A 16,406-nucleotide genomic window follows, 5' to 3' on the forward strand; every position below is an offset into this window, starting at 1 on the left:
GGGGGGCGAAAGTGTATTTTGCCTTATCTTCAAATTAAGACCGGTATCAATTAGTCCAAGGTATGCAATATCTCATTCAGGTACGATCTGATATCATGCTACATTTATGTTTGACCCAACAGCGTGTGTGAACATACTTCGAGCTTCAACAGCATCGGCTACGAAGAACAAGGATTTGCCATCATCTGAAACCCGGGAAGTTAGCTTGAAAAGGGTAGGAGAAACTTTAATGCTAATAACAAAATGTGCTTCGTACTAGTATCTTACGCTTAGAGCTTTTTATTCGCAAACTAAGAAACATGGAATATCTAGACTATAGTTGATAGTAATTCCTTAATTAGTCTGATGTTTCAGGACTGATGCTGACGGGAACATTTCTCATTTGTAAAAATGAAACGATGTGAGCGTTTTACGTCTGTATATTCGTTTTTCATTACAGAACAGAAATGCCACACAGACAACTTTTGATGCGATCGGAAAGCTAAATGCTGCGGTGCTAGATCAGAAGGTCCCGGGAGAGAGCCCGACGACGTTCTCTGTAGGTGAATTCAGTTTGGCGGTTGAAAAACAGCGGTGTGATACAACTACCAACGAGCAACCGCTCGTTTTCCGGGTAAATGGCCAATCAGGAACGTTTTTCGTGGTTGAAAAATTGTCAAGATTACTTGGGGACAACTGTGAAACACAAGGAGATGTCGGAATAGAGGTAGGTGATTAATTGTCTTGAATATACTCGAAAAGAAGACGCCTTAGAATGTTTTGGCTAGTGCATGATTGTTAGTTACAGAGTTTCAGTAACAACATGGTATCAACGTACATAGATTGATTGACTTTCATTCTGAATTAATAATTTTCGTTTTGAAGAATTTCAAGACACCGCGGAATCCTTACGCCTTCGCCGACACGTCTGACAATGTCAAGTCAGAAGTAACAGGACTACAGTTCATGCGGAACGGCAGTCCCTTGGAGATCCGGGACTTATCAACCCCTGTGGAGGTCTTCACCCGACGATTGTCATCTCAGAATGGACAAACAATGACTGAGCTAGGAACGACAGAACCTTCTTGGAAGAAGAACACAATACGTGTAAATACGCGATACGTTAGTCTTATAGGTCTTCATCAAAAGACTGCTGCCATGTCAATATTTCTGACCTGTAGATTTACGATACACATTGCGTTATCAGGAGTAAAAGGTCCTTTTCTGATGTAGACATAAATAGACGTGAGTAGCAGATCCTTGCTAGGCTTATGTCGTGTATGGCTCCTATTGTCAGTTTTCTCTATTTCCCAAACGACGATTGTTTGTTACTGTTATACTGAATAGCCCTACATTTCAATGTCATCTCTTTTTTTCTGTCAACTCATCCTGTCCCTTAGACGAAAATACATCCTTATTGTTGCCTTTTCGGTAAAAGATTATTGTTTTCTTGTGCAGACTCACCAGTTCAACACGACTCAGGGGAAGTCCCTGCACATCACGGTGACGCCTCACCTGGCAAATGTGTCTGTCCGACTGCTCCTGAAGCAAGGGCAAGAACCAGTCCGGATTGATGAGTTCGACAGGAATATAACATTACCGCTACCAGGTTTGCACTTACCAAAACTGTATCCACTTAACTTTTAACAATAAATGATAATATTTGATGTCTGTGTGGCGCAACGGGTAGAAACTCTTATACCTAAAAGGCCCTAGTTTCGATACTCGCCTTGCCCTGACCTTGTGCCCTTGGGTAAGGCACTTTAAACGATATATCCACCACGACGGTGGAGTGACCACCAGTGACTCTTCGGCTAATCTGTCAAAGATGTGCCAGAAACACACACGGGTTTGGTGCTCCAGTGTGCCAACACCTGCACATTTTCCACTATAAAGAACCTTATTTTTTTAAGAATAGAGGATAGGTGCGTTTTGCTCCAAATTAAGTCACGATGGTCCATGCATGGAACAGACTTCATTATACATACATATAACGTGATTAGAAAAAGGTATGTTTATATGTATATACAGATGACGCCGACCTGTACACCTTGTCGCTGGGCCAAACAGAAACCTTGACAGCAGATAGGTGGACTTGGTTCATACCTGGAAGTGACGTAGGGGATTCCGTGGAGTACACGTACTACCTAGGTATCAAAACAACATCTATAGATAGATGACAATTCTTGTATGAAATTGTAGGATATTACATTTCTTATTCTTTTTTTTTTACTAGTTTTGCTCAGTGCAAGGCCATTGGCCACTTTTTAGGCACTGAACTACGCTTACTGTAGCAGCATCTCTTCTCCCTAAGTCAGAAAATCGAGCTTCAGCAAGTTCGACTAACTGACTCAATATTATATAACTTAATTTAGGTAGTGCTGCATGTTAGTTATGATGCAACTTCACGTGTATATTTCATTAAAAGGACTCAATAAAAATGCATTTTCGTCCACTAGACAGACGACAAGAAAATGTTTTACGCTTTGATGAAAATCATTATTGAAAGATATTTTTCTACACATTCCAGGGGTGCAGCACGTCCCGCTCACTGAAGGAGGCGATGTAACCCCTTCGGTTTCTCCTGAGTATCGCGGAGAGAACTTCACCTTGAACTACACAGTTGAAATCTACTCCACCCAGTGTCTCTACTTCAACGAGGAAATAGAAGACTTCAGATCAGACGGCTGTCAGGTAAAAACAGAAAATTCTCACCAATACCATATTGCAATGAGAAAATTAACAGTTAGACCATACGGTGTTAAAACTTCTGTCGTGTCAACAGAATACAAACCGTGCTCTTCTATCCAGGGCTGCCGATCCCAAATGCTGTATTGTTATTCCATTCTAATGTATTTGTCATTGTTGGTGTCAAGTTTGATGTTCCAGTCGTGATGCTAATACGGAGGGGGGCAAGGGGCCAGTCCCTGGCCTAGGCACTTAGGCAATAGGCAGGATGCTAATATCAGCAGTTCGCTAGAGCTCATTGCTACTGTTTCTTGTACATTTTCATGTTGAAATCATTTAAGTATTTCTAAAACAACATTTGGGGATGATAACATTATCTAAAGTTATATTTGCTTTTATTCCTTGTATATGTGTTCAGCCCGGTCCTCTCACCAACACCAGTCTGTCACACTGTCGGTGCGACCATCTAACAGCGTTCGGGTCCGGCTTTCAATTCTTCATCGCGCCCAACAAACTCAACATCCTCAAGGCGTTTCAAACACGTAAGTGCAAACAACAAACATTTGTTGCACCCCTCCCATCCATGTTTGTTGAAACAAACGACAAGTATTTAATCACAGCAACAACTCAATCAAAATTAAAAACCCGGACAGAATTTTTTTTATTTATTTTTTATGGAACAAACCCATAAAGGCAAAATAACAGACAAATAGCGGCCCACTCAAGTTAAGTCAAGTTATATCGGTGCCGCTTTTAAAAGAAAATAAGAATAACATTTGATTGCCAAGATGCAGTAAATCTGTGCAAATGGTATACTAGTGTATTGACTGGTGGAAGCGCAAGTCCTGGTATCCCCCCCCCCCCCCCCGGAAATATAGGACACGGAAAAAAAACATGGTTAGAAACGGCCAGTTTGCACAATGAAGTTCTGAGTTGGAGGCATAATCAAACAGTTTGTGGAATAGTTGCAAAGGGAAGTACCAAAAAGTAATAAATATACTGGTCGAGACGCGGCCAGACGGAAAGCCATTAAAACCAGGGATGTTAAAGACTGGGAAATCTACCGATCTCTCAGGAACCAGGCAACTTCTGTGATCAGGAAGGAAAAGAAAAGTCATTTTGCCGAAGCTGTGACTGATGCTAAGGGTAACCAATCCCTTATGTGGAAAATCATCAACAATTTCACGGGGAAATCCAAACCTAATAGCGTAGTCAGTCACTTGGAGCGTGCTGACAACACCACAACATCTACTCCCTGCGAAATAGCACAGGACTTCAATGAATATTTTACGTCCTGTGCAACAAGACTTGTTGATGGGATGCCAGCTTCTCAGGAGGACCCTCTTCGCAACATGCCTGAGCCGACGAAGACGTTCAGCTTTGAATCCGTCGATGAAGTCACTGTACTAAATGAACTCCAGAGGCTAAAAACAAAGAAAGCGACGGGGATGGACAAAATCCCCTCCAGACTTCTCAAAGACTCCGCCCCTGTGATAGTAAAGCCACTTACGCACATTTTTAATCTGTCACTCTCCACTGGAGAAGTCCCAACAGAGTGGAAGGAGGCGCAGATCTCACCAATACATAAGTCCGGAACACGGGCTAACGTTGCCAACTATCGGCCAGTGTCTGTGCTAAGTGTCACGTCCAAGGTGATGGAAAAGCTTGTGTCCTACCAAGTATCGCGCTTCTTGGATAGGAACGATCTTCTCACAGCACATCAAAGCGGGTTTAGGAAGCATCATAGTACAGCGACTGCAGTCCAGAGGATTGTTGAGGATGTCAAGTCCGCGTTTAACAGTAGCAAGGTCACGGTTGCGCTTTTCCTGGATTTAAGGAAGGCTTTTGATACTGTTAACCACAATATTCTACTGGGCAAACTCAAGAAGCTGGGTTTTGATAGTGACGCTACAAAATGGTTCACATCCTACCTCACAGACCGTTTCCAGTGCACGCAGATTCAGGGTCAACACTCTACAAAAGCTCTGGTCACCTGCGGAGTTCCCCAGGGAAGTGTCCTGGGCCCCTTGTTATTCTGCATATATGTAAATGACCTACCTAAGGTCATAGAGAAATCCAGTATCCACTTGTATGCCGATGATACCATTCTTTACTACTCGGCATCTTCAGTAAAAGAGTGCGAAGAGACAATCTCCAGTGACATGACGAGAGTAGCAAAGTGGCTGAAAGAAAACAAGCTGCTACTGCACCCGGACAAAACCAAATCCATGTTATTTGGTCTCCCACAAAAACTAAGACATACTGGTCGGTCTGTCAATATAACAGATGGTGTAAACGTCTATGAACAAGTTCAATCGTTTACATACTTGGGGGTCACTCTTGATCCATCTCTCCTGTGGACTTCACATGCTGGGAAGGTGATGAAGAAAATCCTTGGTGGTCTTGGTGCCATGAGGCGGGCCAAAGGTTTTGTCTCAACAGAAATTCTACAGACCATGTGCCAAACTCTGTTGTTGTCTCACCTTGACTATTGCGCCACCGCGTGGTTACCAAGTCTTATTCAGTGCAACAAAGGACTAACCGTGCAACTTGACAGACTGTTGAACAGAGCGGCAAGACTGATCACAGGATACAGACTTCAAGATCATGTCCCAGTTCACGCCTTGCTAGCTGCTGCAGGGTTGGAGTCTGTGAGTAAACGGCTGGAAACGGTTTCTCTTGTTACAGTTTTCAAGTCAGTGCGGGGAAGAGCACCATCGTATATGTCCACATTATTCCGATGGATGTCACCCCCGACCCTAAGGGTCAACACACGTGCAGCGACCACACGGTTACGGGACTATGACCCCCACATGCTTCAGTTGCCAGCTGTCAGTGTGACGTCATTTCGCGGCAGTCTGCAGTACCACGGCGTGCAGCTGTGGAACAAACTTCCTCAGGAAACACGTAGCATGGTGAATTTTAGGACATTTAGGCGCCAATTACACCCAGTGGCTTAGCAATGATACTTTTATAGCTATGTTGTTATTTAGTGTTGTTATTTAATGTTATTGTGTTGTTTCTGCCCAGGATTGCCTGAAAAACAGGTCTAGATTGACCTGAGCTGTATATGCCTGGTTAAATAAATAAAGTAAAGTGATTTGATTTCACCATCGGAGAGAGAGAAAATATCGAAAAGATCCTACGATCCTAAAAGGTTTGCCGAAGAGAGTGTGACGATGATTATTATGTAATGAAGTCTACAGAATTTGGCCAGGATTGTGGAGCTGAAAGACGTTTTGCAATGACAATGCATTTGTGGTATGTTTTCATTCCATTTCGTAACTCGAATTTTCGCGTAACAGTGTGCACGTGTAAAATGTATTTCCCTCCGTTAGTGAACTTTAAGGAGAACCCAGTGGTTCTGATCGCGCTCAGCGTTGTGGTTGGGATCTACCTCCTCACTGTGATCTGGGCCTGGCGGAAAGACAGACAAGATTCAAAGAAGGTATGATATCATCGGTGTGTGTGTGACAGATAGCTGCTTAGTTAATTCATTTGGATTATATATACGATATAATGACGCTTTATTCCTCTCAGGTACTATTCCATGTATATTTTCATTGATTACTATGGGAGCCCTGTAATGGGCTTCGGACAACGCTTTAAACTGATTAATTTACAAGAACCATCTGGGCATTACAAGAAATGTAGAAAGACACTGGTGCATAATTTACCTACTTGGCTACAAGCTAAATAGATGTAATTGCGAATTACAGTAAAAGTTACGGTATGCAGGTCCGGTAATCGACCATATGGGTCCCCTAATATTGGCCATGCAGCTTCCCTTATATCAGCCATCACGATAAGAAAGAAGAACATCGTACTTTGTATCAAATGGTACAGAGTTATTGCTAAGACCTACTGCCATACTTATAGCTGTCTGAAATGGTTTTCCAGGTTGGGGCGACGATTCTTCGCGGAGATCAGAACGGTTTCAACGATCACTTCTACCAGATCATAGTTCTGACTGGATCGAGGTCTCAATCCTCCACATCTGCCAGGGTGAGAAACAATCGACTTTCATTGCAAAAAAAATGTTTTCCAGATAATTTGTGTAATTTTCATTGTTGTTAACATGATGACTCATTGTCTTCTCTACCCATACAGTATAGCATGTACACAGCATCCATTGTTTTGGCACACAACCATCAACAGAACATTTTCTCTTTAATAGGTCTTTTTGACGCTGATTGGAGAGGGGGGCAAGTCTGGCCCGCATGAACTCGAGGACAATAACCGCACGATCTTCAGGGAGGGAGGAGTGGACACTTTCATCTTGCCGACTAGTCGCCATCTTGGATCCTTGTACGCCGTGCACGTGTGGCACGACAACACAGGACCTTGTCCTTCATGGTAAGTACTTTCGACTGACTGATATAAGTAGTGTGTTGTCAGCAGGATAGCATTTTGTGTTCAGGTGGCTATGCATTTGCAAAAGCTATGCTATGTAAATATGCTTGCTGCACAGCAGACTTGCTGCAGATATGCTAATGGTATACTTATGGCATGCTAGTATACGGCGATGATTGAAATGTGCGATAATGGCATGCAGACAGTATACAAGGCGACTCATCATGACATCCCAAGTGTTTGCATGCTGTCCTTTTTTTTGTACACAGTAACTCTGTATTGTCGTCTTTCCCCCAACCAACAGGTTTCTGGACAAAATCATTCTGCAAGATCTTAGCGACGGCAAGAAGTACTCTTTCCTGTGCCAGAGGTAATGAAAACTGACTGATGCAGCACATACATGTAATGTACATGAGATGATAACTTTCTACTGTAGTTCCCAGTGTCTTTGTTTTTCTTTTTTGCTTTGCAAAACAATTGTGTTGTACCTGACAGATGGTTAGCTGTGGAGGAAGGTGACGGAAGGGTAGACTGCTTGCTCTCGTCAGCCACCGACAAACAAATATCAACCCTTAGTCAAGTCTTCAGTTCACAAACATCCAAGGTGCTCACTTGATACATTTTCTGGGGTTTAAATTTACCAAAAATATATCTATAAGAACCTAAAATGATGATTTATGATTATGTTTGGATTAAAAACGTTTTGCTATGCTTAAGACATGTGCGTATTTTTTTGTTAGTTTTTACGCCTAGTGAAAATATCACTTAATTCATCTGAAACACAGTTAGAACCATATTTGTTATAACACGCGTTTACGTGTTAAAATATTTAACTGAATAACTGATCAATGTACTATATAATCAAGTCTACCAAGTACATGTACAAGTTCAGTCTTGCGGCAAAGTCTTTCAGATATTTCAGATATTTGATATTGCCAACAAGAAAACTCACCGAACCATTTTTGTATCATATTATGTAATCCGTACAGTAACACCTTATTCTGTGTCCCAAAGGCCTTCAATGACGGTCACCTGTGGTGCTCGGTGGTGGGACGACCTGCCTACAGCCCCTTCACCCGTGTCCAGCGGGTGTCCTGCTGCCTGTCATTGCTGCTCTGCACCATGGTCACCAACATCATGTTCTTTGGCCGGGAAGATGACTTCAGCAAGCCTCCTCCAGTCGACATCCTTGGTTTTAAAGTACAGATCCCGATATCGTGGGCTCAGGTATCAGTCTTGCCTATTACGTCCTAAAAGAAAATGTATAGTGTACTCTACAGGTGGCCGCTTCTTTCGTAGTATATGATGTGTCTTTCTAAATAAAGACATTTTGGTCGATCTTGACTCGTCTACGTAAAAAAAGCTTTTACTGAAATGTGTGATTTATAACGTATTGATTTCACACTTTTTGCAGCTCATGATCGGCGTACAGAGTTGCCTCATCATTTTCCCCATTAACCTTGTCATAGTGGAGATTTTCCGCCATATTGCATCTCCCCCAGAGAGGAAGGCCAAAGATCAACATGTTTCAAGTGGTGGGTAGAAAAAAGATGTATATCTTATTATTGTAACAACAAATATGGAATGGTTGATTGCAGACATGTAGATCTGATCAAATGTTACATGTTCAAAACGAGTTTTTCGGTTGGAACTCTATTATGTAGATGGCGGATGGAAACATTGAATTTGTAAGATGTGCAATAAAGTGGAGCTACATTAGTCACGATCATCCGTGATGGCTGATGGCTGCTTCGTGGGGGTTTAACAAAAACAAGAACTTTCTAGGGTTCCATTGCCCTCATAGCGTAGAACTCATGATATCTTTCTCCCCTATAGCTTCTTCGACGTCCTCAGATGTCATTGATCTTGAAGAGATCGAGCTTCAAAAGGTTGACAAGGCCTGGGACTTCTACCGGCAACCATACACCGGTGGGTGGTTATTTTCATGTATGATATGTTCGTACGGTGATTAATTGCGATTGCCTTCGAGATTTTTTGTCTTCAATCCTCCTCATAATAATTGATGCTTTAATTTCCAGATAAGAAGATGACTGAGGACAAGAGGAAAGGTTGGATTCTTCCATGGTGGTGCGTTTTCATAGGTGAGATATCTGATAAAAAAGAGACTCGGAATATGTAAACTAGGATAGATTTTTACGTACGTTGTCATTTAAGCATTATTACTGTAACAGTGACGATATCAATACGTAGCTTACACTGAAGTGAGACAGCCATTCTCTAACTGTGCTGTAGGGTTGATGTGTTCTAGTCAGAACTGACCGATACCATAGAGAGGGAATATTTATGATGCTTCCTCATCTTCAATAGGCGTCAGTGTAAATAAGAACAAATGTGTAACTTTCCATCTACTTTTGTTTCCTTAAGCCTGGTTCCTGGTTTTTGCCAGCTGTTTCGTTTCTGCACTGTTCACCATCCTGTACGGGCAAGAGTACGGCCGGGAGAAGGCTGAAGCCTGGCTCTTCATCTTCTTCACGTCCTTCTTCACGGATCTCCTCATCCTGCAGCCCGTGAAGGTGGTTCTGCTGGCAATCGGGCTCACACTGGTGCTGAGGGTAAGTCACACTGGTGCTGAGGGTAAGTCACAATGGTGCTGGGGGTAAGTCACACTGGTGCTGGGGGTAAGTCACATTGGTACTGAGGGTAAGTCACAATGGTGCTGGGGGTAAGCCACACTGGTGCTGAGGGTAGGACCTTGTAGATTACTTCGTATTATCAAAGTGCATTTGAAGTGATCAACGGTACAATAATATGTGTTGATAGAGTACTCCAGGAAGCTTGCCAATGTAAAAAAAAACAGTACCAGCAAATATCTAAAATAGAATGGAGAGGCTATTGACAGGAAATTCCTGTTAATACGAAATTTTGTATCTTTGACAGGATGTTCTTGTCTTAATACGATTTTTGGCACTACTGACAAGATGTGAATGTTAATAATATTTGATGCACTATTAACAGAGTATTCCTTTGATGACATTTTGAATAACACCTTGTGTCTTGTTGAAGTTTGTATAACATCACTGCCCATGTCGTGATTAGAAACCTCATGACGATGCTGAAAACCAGTCGCCAACCCTAGACTACGACGAAGTGTGTGCCTACCTATCTGCCATCAAGGTAGAGTAAACTGAATTACACGTTTGGGTTTCATTTAGTAATAAATTTAGTAAGTACCGAAACAGAAGTCTCTGTGTCATTTCGAATTTTGTCTTACCTGATTGTAATATGTTGGGATAAGCATCACTCACTCGCAATACTACATCACTCAGACCTTACCTCAGACCTTAGATCTTCCTGCAACACTTTTGCATCGGTCAACTTTACTTGGTGAGCGTACTTTCCCTTTAGGTTGCGGTCTTGCGCTGTTACTGACATGATTTCCATTACTCAGAGGTTGAAAATCATAAATTATCTGTTGCCACCTGAAGTAAAAAAAATGCTTGCTAGGATTCGAAAGAACAATAGAAGGTTGTGCATTTGCAATCGTTACGTATACGTGTCGGGGTCACGAACAAGTTTCATGAATTCATTACAATCAATTGTTGTCGGTTGAAAGCCACTGTGAAGATTTCTAGAGAGAAATTTCCTCACATCCAACCAACAGGCGACTCCTGTCAAGAAGTGCCACGAAGAACCACCGGACCCGGCCAAGCTGGCTGAAATGCGGGTCCGCCGTTTTGTCGAGATCAGCTTGAAGAGCGCCCTCTACGAGTTTGCGTTTTACTTCCTGTTCGTCCTGGTGTTAGCGGTCATTGCCAACGGACCACGTGACACCGGCATGTTCCACATGACTCAAAATCTTCGGCAAACTATGAACAATGAAGATGATTATTCTTTTAAAAAGGCGAGTGCAACTGATATATAGAATAGCTACGAAGTCATTACCTGTATTCCAAATTGAAGTTATAATATATATATATATATATTGTATAAAAGAGAGAGAGAGAGAACGAGAGAGAGAGAGAGAGAAATACTGCTTGCTTAATATTGAGTAAAACGATATAATAATTTTCACACTTTTTTAGACAACAACTTGGCGGATAGTTTGCTTAGAAATTGATGATGATTCGTTTTCATGATTATCTACTTACTCATCCACGTCTACGCTTGTTATCTTGTGATTCTCGATATATTGTTGACAACCTTGTTAACCATATTCCGTTTCGTGGATCTTACAGATCACCGACGCTCAGAGCTTTTGGAACTTTATACGATACACGCTGACTCCTGCGTTATACGGTAACCAGTGGTACAACGGTGACAGCAGGGAACCAGGTGGATTTATGACGGACAAGACGTCATATGTAGTTGGACCTGTCAGGCTAAGGCAGCTGAGGATGGCCAAAGGTAAGCATACACTGTCTTTTGACAATAGTTTCCAACATTAAACACTGTTTAATGACTCTGTTTGATATGTCAGAAAAATTAAACATTGTTCATTCAAATCTATAAACAAAGTCTCCACTAAAAATATGGCCATTATGTTACGTGTGCCTCACATATTTTCCACAGATAGTTCATGCAAGTTGGCCAAGCCAGTTGAAGGTATCTTCAACAACTGCACCGATGAGTATTCCCACTTGACCCAAGACAGCAGCAGCTATGGAATGGGTTGGTCGGAGACACCTTACGCAAATGCATCTTCACTGGTGCAAAATGAAACCAATCCTTGGGTGTACCGTCATTCTGCAGGTACTTCCATTTGATATCATACTTGGTAGGTTGTTCTGGCCTGGGTAGGTTACGGTCCTCCAACCGGTACCGTCAATATCAGCTAATTGATTGTATTTCTTCGGCCTTGGTTGTATTTCTGTGGATGGGTTGGTTATTTGGTTGGTTGGTCGGTCGGTTGGTTGGTTGGTTGTTGGGTTAGGTTGGTTGGGTTGGTTGTTGGTCAGTGTTCAAATTTGTCTTTGGTGTGACTCATTCCGTTTTATGCTATAACGCTTCCCTGCTACTGCCACAGATATCCCGGTAGTAGGAACACACGCCACCTATTGGGATGGGGGCTACTACGTTACATTCGCCAACATCACGCCCACCGCCGTCCTCGCCACCGTGGCACAGCTGGAGCCCAGCGGGTGGATCGATCGGTACACCCGAGCCGTTTTCATCGAGATGACGATCTACAATCCCCACGCCAATCTGTTCTCCGTGGTGAATCTGCTGAGTGAGTTTACTACCGTAGGGAACGCCTATCCCCATGTTGACATCACTACAGTCCGTCTCTACCGCTTCCAGACCATCTGGGCTTGGGTTGTGGTCGGCTTCCAAGGAGTCTTCATCATCTTCACCTTGTACTTCGCTTTCAGGGAAAGTGAGTGCACATATTAATCATGTATTTGGTCCAAGGCTTGTGTGTTCAATTCTAAAACACTGATATAAAACGCTTTGCAGATGTTGCTTCCACCTTGAAACATTACAAAGCGTCTGGTAGGAAGATACTGAGCGTGCAGTACAAATGTGATTTAACTATGCCCTCACATTCTGCTTAAATATGCATGATTTTTTACTCCTTTTCTGTATTACAGTGGACCATATCGTGAAGCTACGGAGCTTGTACTTGAAGACGTTCTGGGGCTGTGTAGAGCTGAGTTTGGCGCTCCTGTCTCTAGCAGAGGTTGGGGTCATGCTGTACACGTTGTACATAGTCCTCGAGTTCCAGTCAAAACAAGGGGCAAAGACGGGTAAGTAATTATGTACAATCGTACATATGAAGCGATAAACCCACTTATTCATCAGCATAGATAGAATGTATCCTTCATTGTTCAAGACATATTGAAGAGCTATTGAATTTGCAAGTCATTTGCCTAATAAGGACATTGCTATATTTTCTTCAGGACCAGTTGAGAAAACGTTTGAGAAGTACCACAGGGCTGCGTACTGGGACCAGATCAACACGTACGTGCTGGGCTGCTTGGTTTGTGCGGGGACACTCAAACTGCTGCACCTCCTGCGGTTCAACAAACACGTTGTTCTCGGCGCAGGTAAACTTGAAATAATAATATTCTAGTTAAATTGTTTTTAAACAGTTAGCTTCTCAGAAGTTTTTATGCATCGCCTGTCTAAGTTTGATAATAAAACTATTATTGTATTTGGCTGGTTGAAAATCGAGACCAATCAACAAACTTAGTAGATTGAAAGTTGATAGTAAAATCAGTGTGTCCGAGGTTCAAACAAAAGCTCTAATTCCCTCCTACATGTTCTTTTCCAGACACCATAAAGAAGGCAGCCGGGCCACTATCCGGGTTCTTCTTGATTTTCACCCTAGTATTCCTCGCTTTTGCGATGTTTGCCGCCCTCGTCTTTGGCCCTTCGGAGGAAGGCTTTTCGCCCTTCATCGCCACGTTGGAAACGCTGCTCACGATCTTGCTGGGAAAGTTCTATGAGATGTCAGACCGAAAACCGATCATGGGACCGCTCTTCACCTTCTCGTTCATCACGTTCTTTCAGTGGGTGATAGTCACCATGGTTGTTGCTATCCTAGACTGCGCCATACACGAGGTTTGTGAGAGGCTCGTCCACATCTAATACGCTTACTACTTTGTGTTTTTCTGGACTGTTCTTCTCTCTTTATAACAAATTTGATGACCAATACTAAAGATAATGTTTAGATTGAGTTGATCTTCATTTCGTTTGATAATTCTTAGTCGCCCCGATTTTTATATGGAACGTTGTTCTATGTATGGTCAAATTCAAGTCTATGAAAACATTGTTAGTCTCATTATAGAGTCAAATGTTTTACTTAAAAAAGGACAGGAGAAAATGAATTGTCTGAGAGCTGCACGAGTTGGTTCAATGTCCAATATAAGTTTTTTTCACAATGATATCCTGCTCATTCTACCATCAGGTTGCAGAAGAGAACTCCCAGCAGAAGCCAGAAACTGAGCAGGTTGCAGACCTGATGTTGGAGCGACTGCAGTCCTGGGCAGGAGGGCAGTTACAGCGTGGGAAGGGGAGGTCATCGTCAGTCATCAAGGAGACCTACAAGCCTACAGAGGAGGAGCTGACGGACTTCTTGACAAATGCTGACTTCATACGATTCAAGGGCCAACAGGAGAATTCATCAACTGCCATCGAGTTCTGCATTGACAATCAAATGTCAAGGTGTACGTCATCGTCAGTCATCAAGGAGACCTACAGGCCTACAGAGGAGGAGCTGACAGACTTCTTGACAAATGCTGATTCCATGCGTTTCAGGGGCCGACAGGAGAGCTCGGCAACTGCTATCGAGTTTTGCATTGGTAGAATCAAATATCGCTAAGGTCGTCATCAGTCATCAAAGAAACCTACAATCCTACAGAGGAGGAGCTGACAGACTTCTTGACAAATGCTGCCATACGTTTAAGGGGCCAACAGGAGAACTCCTCAACAGTTGTCGAGTTTTGCATTGAGGATCAAATGTCTTCTGCTACAGCATAGTTTGTTAATGCGCATATGAAGATTGCAATTTTGCATTATCAGTTTACGTGTAGTAAATAAGGAAGTGCAAACCTAAATTTAGGTATGTTTGGGTATATCATAGTCAACAGTGCATTCCTCATTATTTCACCCTAGATGGAAAGCTAGGTTGGAAACTGGAAACCCAATTTACTAACTACTACTATTCTTAGTATCATTAGCTTGTCTTAAAAGTTAGGATTTGTTGTAGCCTCTATGTAGATTTCAACTACAGTACTGTATACGTATAAAACCTTCCTGTATCTGGAAGATAGTCAAACTTTTACCAACATGTATAGAAGCACTGATGAAGTTTTATGCTAGTACTAGTATCAAGATTCCAGTAGACATTGGGATGTCGTCAGTGTTTGACACTGTCATATAGTTTGAGGTTGCGTTTGACATTGTACAAATTCTTATAGGTGACAATGATTTGGAGATAAGAAGTGGGCATCATGGAGAGATATTGAGGAGAGAAAAAGAAGGCCCAATCTTCAAGAAACTGTAAGATGTATAGTAAAAAATAGCTTTGTTTGAGTCCAGTCTTGTTTACCAACATTTGCTGGTCAGGTAGTGGAAGCAGACCAAAACAAAAAAGACTGGACTCCAGGCTAAGGAATTACTGGTATATACATTATACATGTATATTGAACTTTTGTTATACTTCAATTGTACACAGCAATTAAGTTCATGTTTACCTTCAGTTGGCAACACATTTAAAAAGAAGTGAAATTAGCCATCCTACAGGTTGTGTGCACTTGGGTAGGAGCCATATGCACATTTTTCAAGAGCTTGCATACTGCAAAAGCTTGGTCCTGTTCATGATATGGAGTGATGTAATTTTCAATCATTTTGGCTTGAGAAGTAGTAGATTAACATGTACTTGTGACTGAAGGGACTCACAGACTGTGATGGTATGAACAATTATTCATAGCGGTTCTTTCAGATGTTTTGTGACAAAAATATTTTTAGACACATTAGCATAACAGTATACATTTTGTATATGGATTTTTATCTATTGTAGAACACATGGGGCATTTCATTTTCAAATGTCTTCAAGAAAGAAGTAAAACCCTGTAATAGTTGCGTAGACTTAGTACCCCATTATGTATCGTATGTATATTCATCCACTTAATATGTGTATGTTAGAATTTAGTTGATCTACATGTATTCAGACCACATTTATTCATCTCATGTAATTAGTCATTCTTTTCTTGCAATTAGCCCAATGGGCATGAATTTGCAATAAACTTTAAATTTATTGAGGACCAATCAATTTCTAAGATCTAGTCTTAAAGTCTCTGACACATGCTGCATGCCTACCTGCCAGGCTAGTATGCTACCTATTAGGCACTTCCAAAGTTCAGCATTACAATGTATAATTATAACAATGGCTGTGATTGCTTTGTGTTTCTTTTCTGATAACTGTTTGGAAAATACATAATTCATATTCACGTACATACTTTTTTTTATATTATACATTGGCAGGGCTGTGGTTGGGGAGGTTATTAGTGATGCCACACACAGCATATCAACGAGTTCAAATTGTGGCATTTTCCAACAAGGGTCTGCTTTGGAGCACCCACAGCTTACAGTTACATAATAACTTGCTACCATGCCACCACCAACTTGCTTCTATCATTATATGATTCTTATATGAATCATAGTTTTCAGACATACAGTTTTACAGCTTGTTTTGTACTTAATATTACACCCAGTGAACACCAACCAGAACAATAGTTCAATTCTACCACAGGCAGACTTTCATCTGTCAGTGGTCAGTGATGGACCACAATCTGATATGAGTTTGATCAAGGACGTCCTTGGTTAGATTAGACACGACATAAAGAAAATAACGTTAGTCCATCGGGTAATTTTGGCCCCAAGATATCCACTTTTTGTAGAGTTTGTCCCGTCTACTGAATTCT

At 41.9% G+C, this 16,406-nt stretch overlaps 2 protein-coding genes across 2 annotated transcripts in view; both read left to right on the forward strand.

Annotated features, from left to right (window-relative positions):
- LOC118420010 overlaps window positions 1-718 on the forward strand; it is a 12,955-nt gene extending 12,237 nt beyond the window's left edge. The window contains exon 21 of the mRNA XM_035826714.1: window positions 440-718. Within this exon, the coding sequence (XP_035682607.1) occupies window positions 440-718 (279 nt within the window). The remainder of the gene's footprint in view (window positions 1-439) is intronic.
- Window positions 719-1,034: 316 nt separating this feature from the next.
- The window catches only part of LOC118420011 (polycystic kidney disease protein 1-like 2), a 76,448-nt gene continuing 61,076 nt past the window's right edge, over window positions 1,035-16,406 (forward strand). The window contains exons 1-9 of the mRNA XM_035826715.1: window positions 1,035-1,086; window positions 1,438-1,588; window positions 2,011-2,130; window positions 2,510-2,673; window positions 3,086-3,209; window positions 6,006-6,115; window positions 6,568-6,672; window positions 6,845-7,023; window positions 7,325-7,390. Coding sequence (XP_035682608.1) covers window positions 1,036-1,086; window positions 1,438-1,588; window positions 2,011-2,130; window positions 2,510-2,673; window positions 3,086-3,209; window positions 6,006-6,115; window positions 6,568-6,672; window positions 6,845-7,023; window positions 7,325-7,390 — 1,070 coding nt within the window. The 5' untranslated portion in view covers window position 1,035. The remainder of the gene's footprint in view (window positions 1,087-1,437; window positions 1,589-2,010; window positions 2,131-2,509; window positions 2,674-3,085; window positions 3,210-6,005; window positions 6,116-6,567; window positions 6,673-6,844; window positions 7,024-7,324; window positions 7,391-16,406) is intronic.

Source organism: Branchiostoma floridae, chromosome 7 (genome assembly GCF_000003815.2).
Source record: "Branchiostoma floridae strain S238N-H82 chromosome 7, Bfl_VNyyK, whole genome shotgun sequence".
Classification (NCBI taxonomy): Eukaryota; Metazoa; Chordata; class Leptocardii; order Amphioxiformes; family Branchiostomatidae; genus Branchiostoma; species Branchiostoma floridae.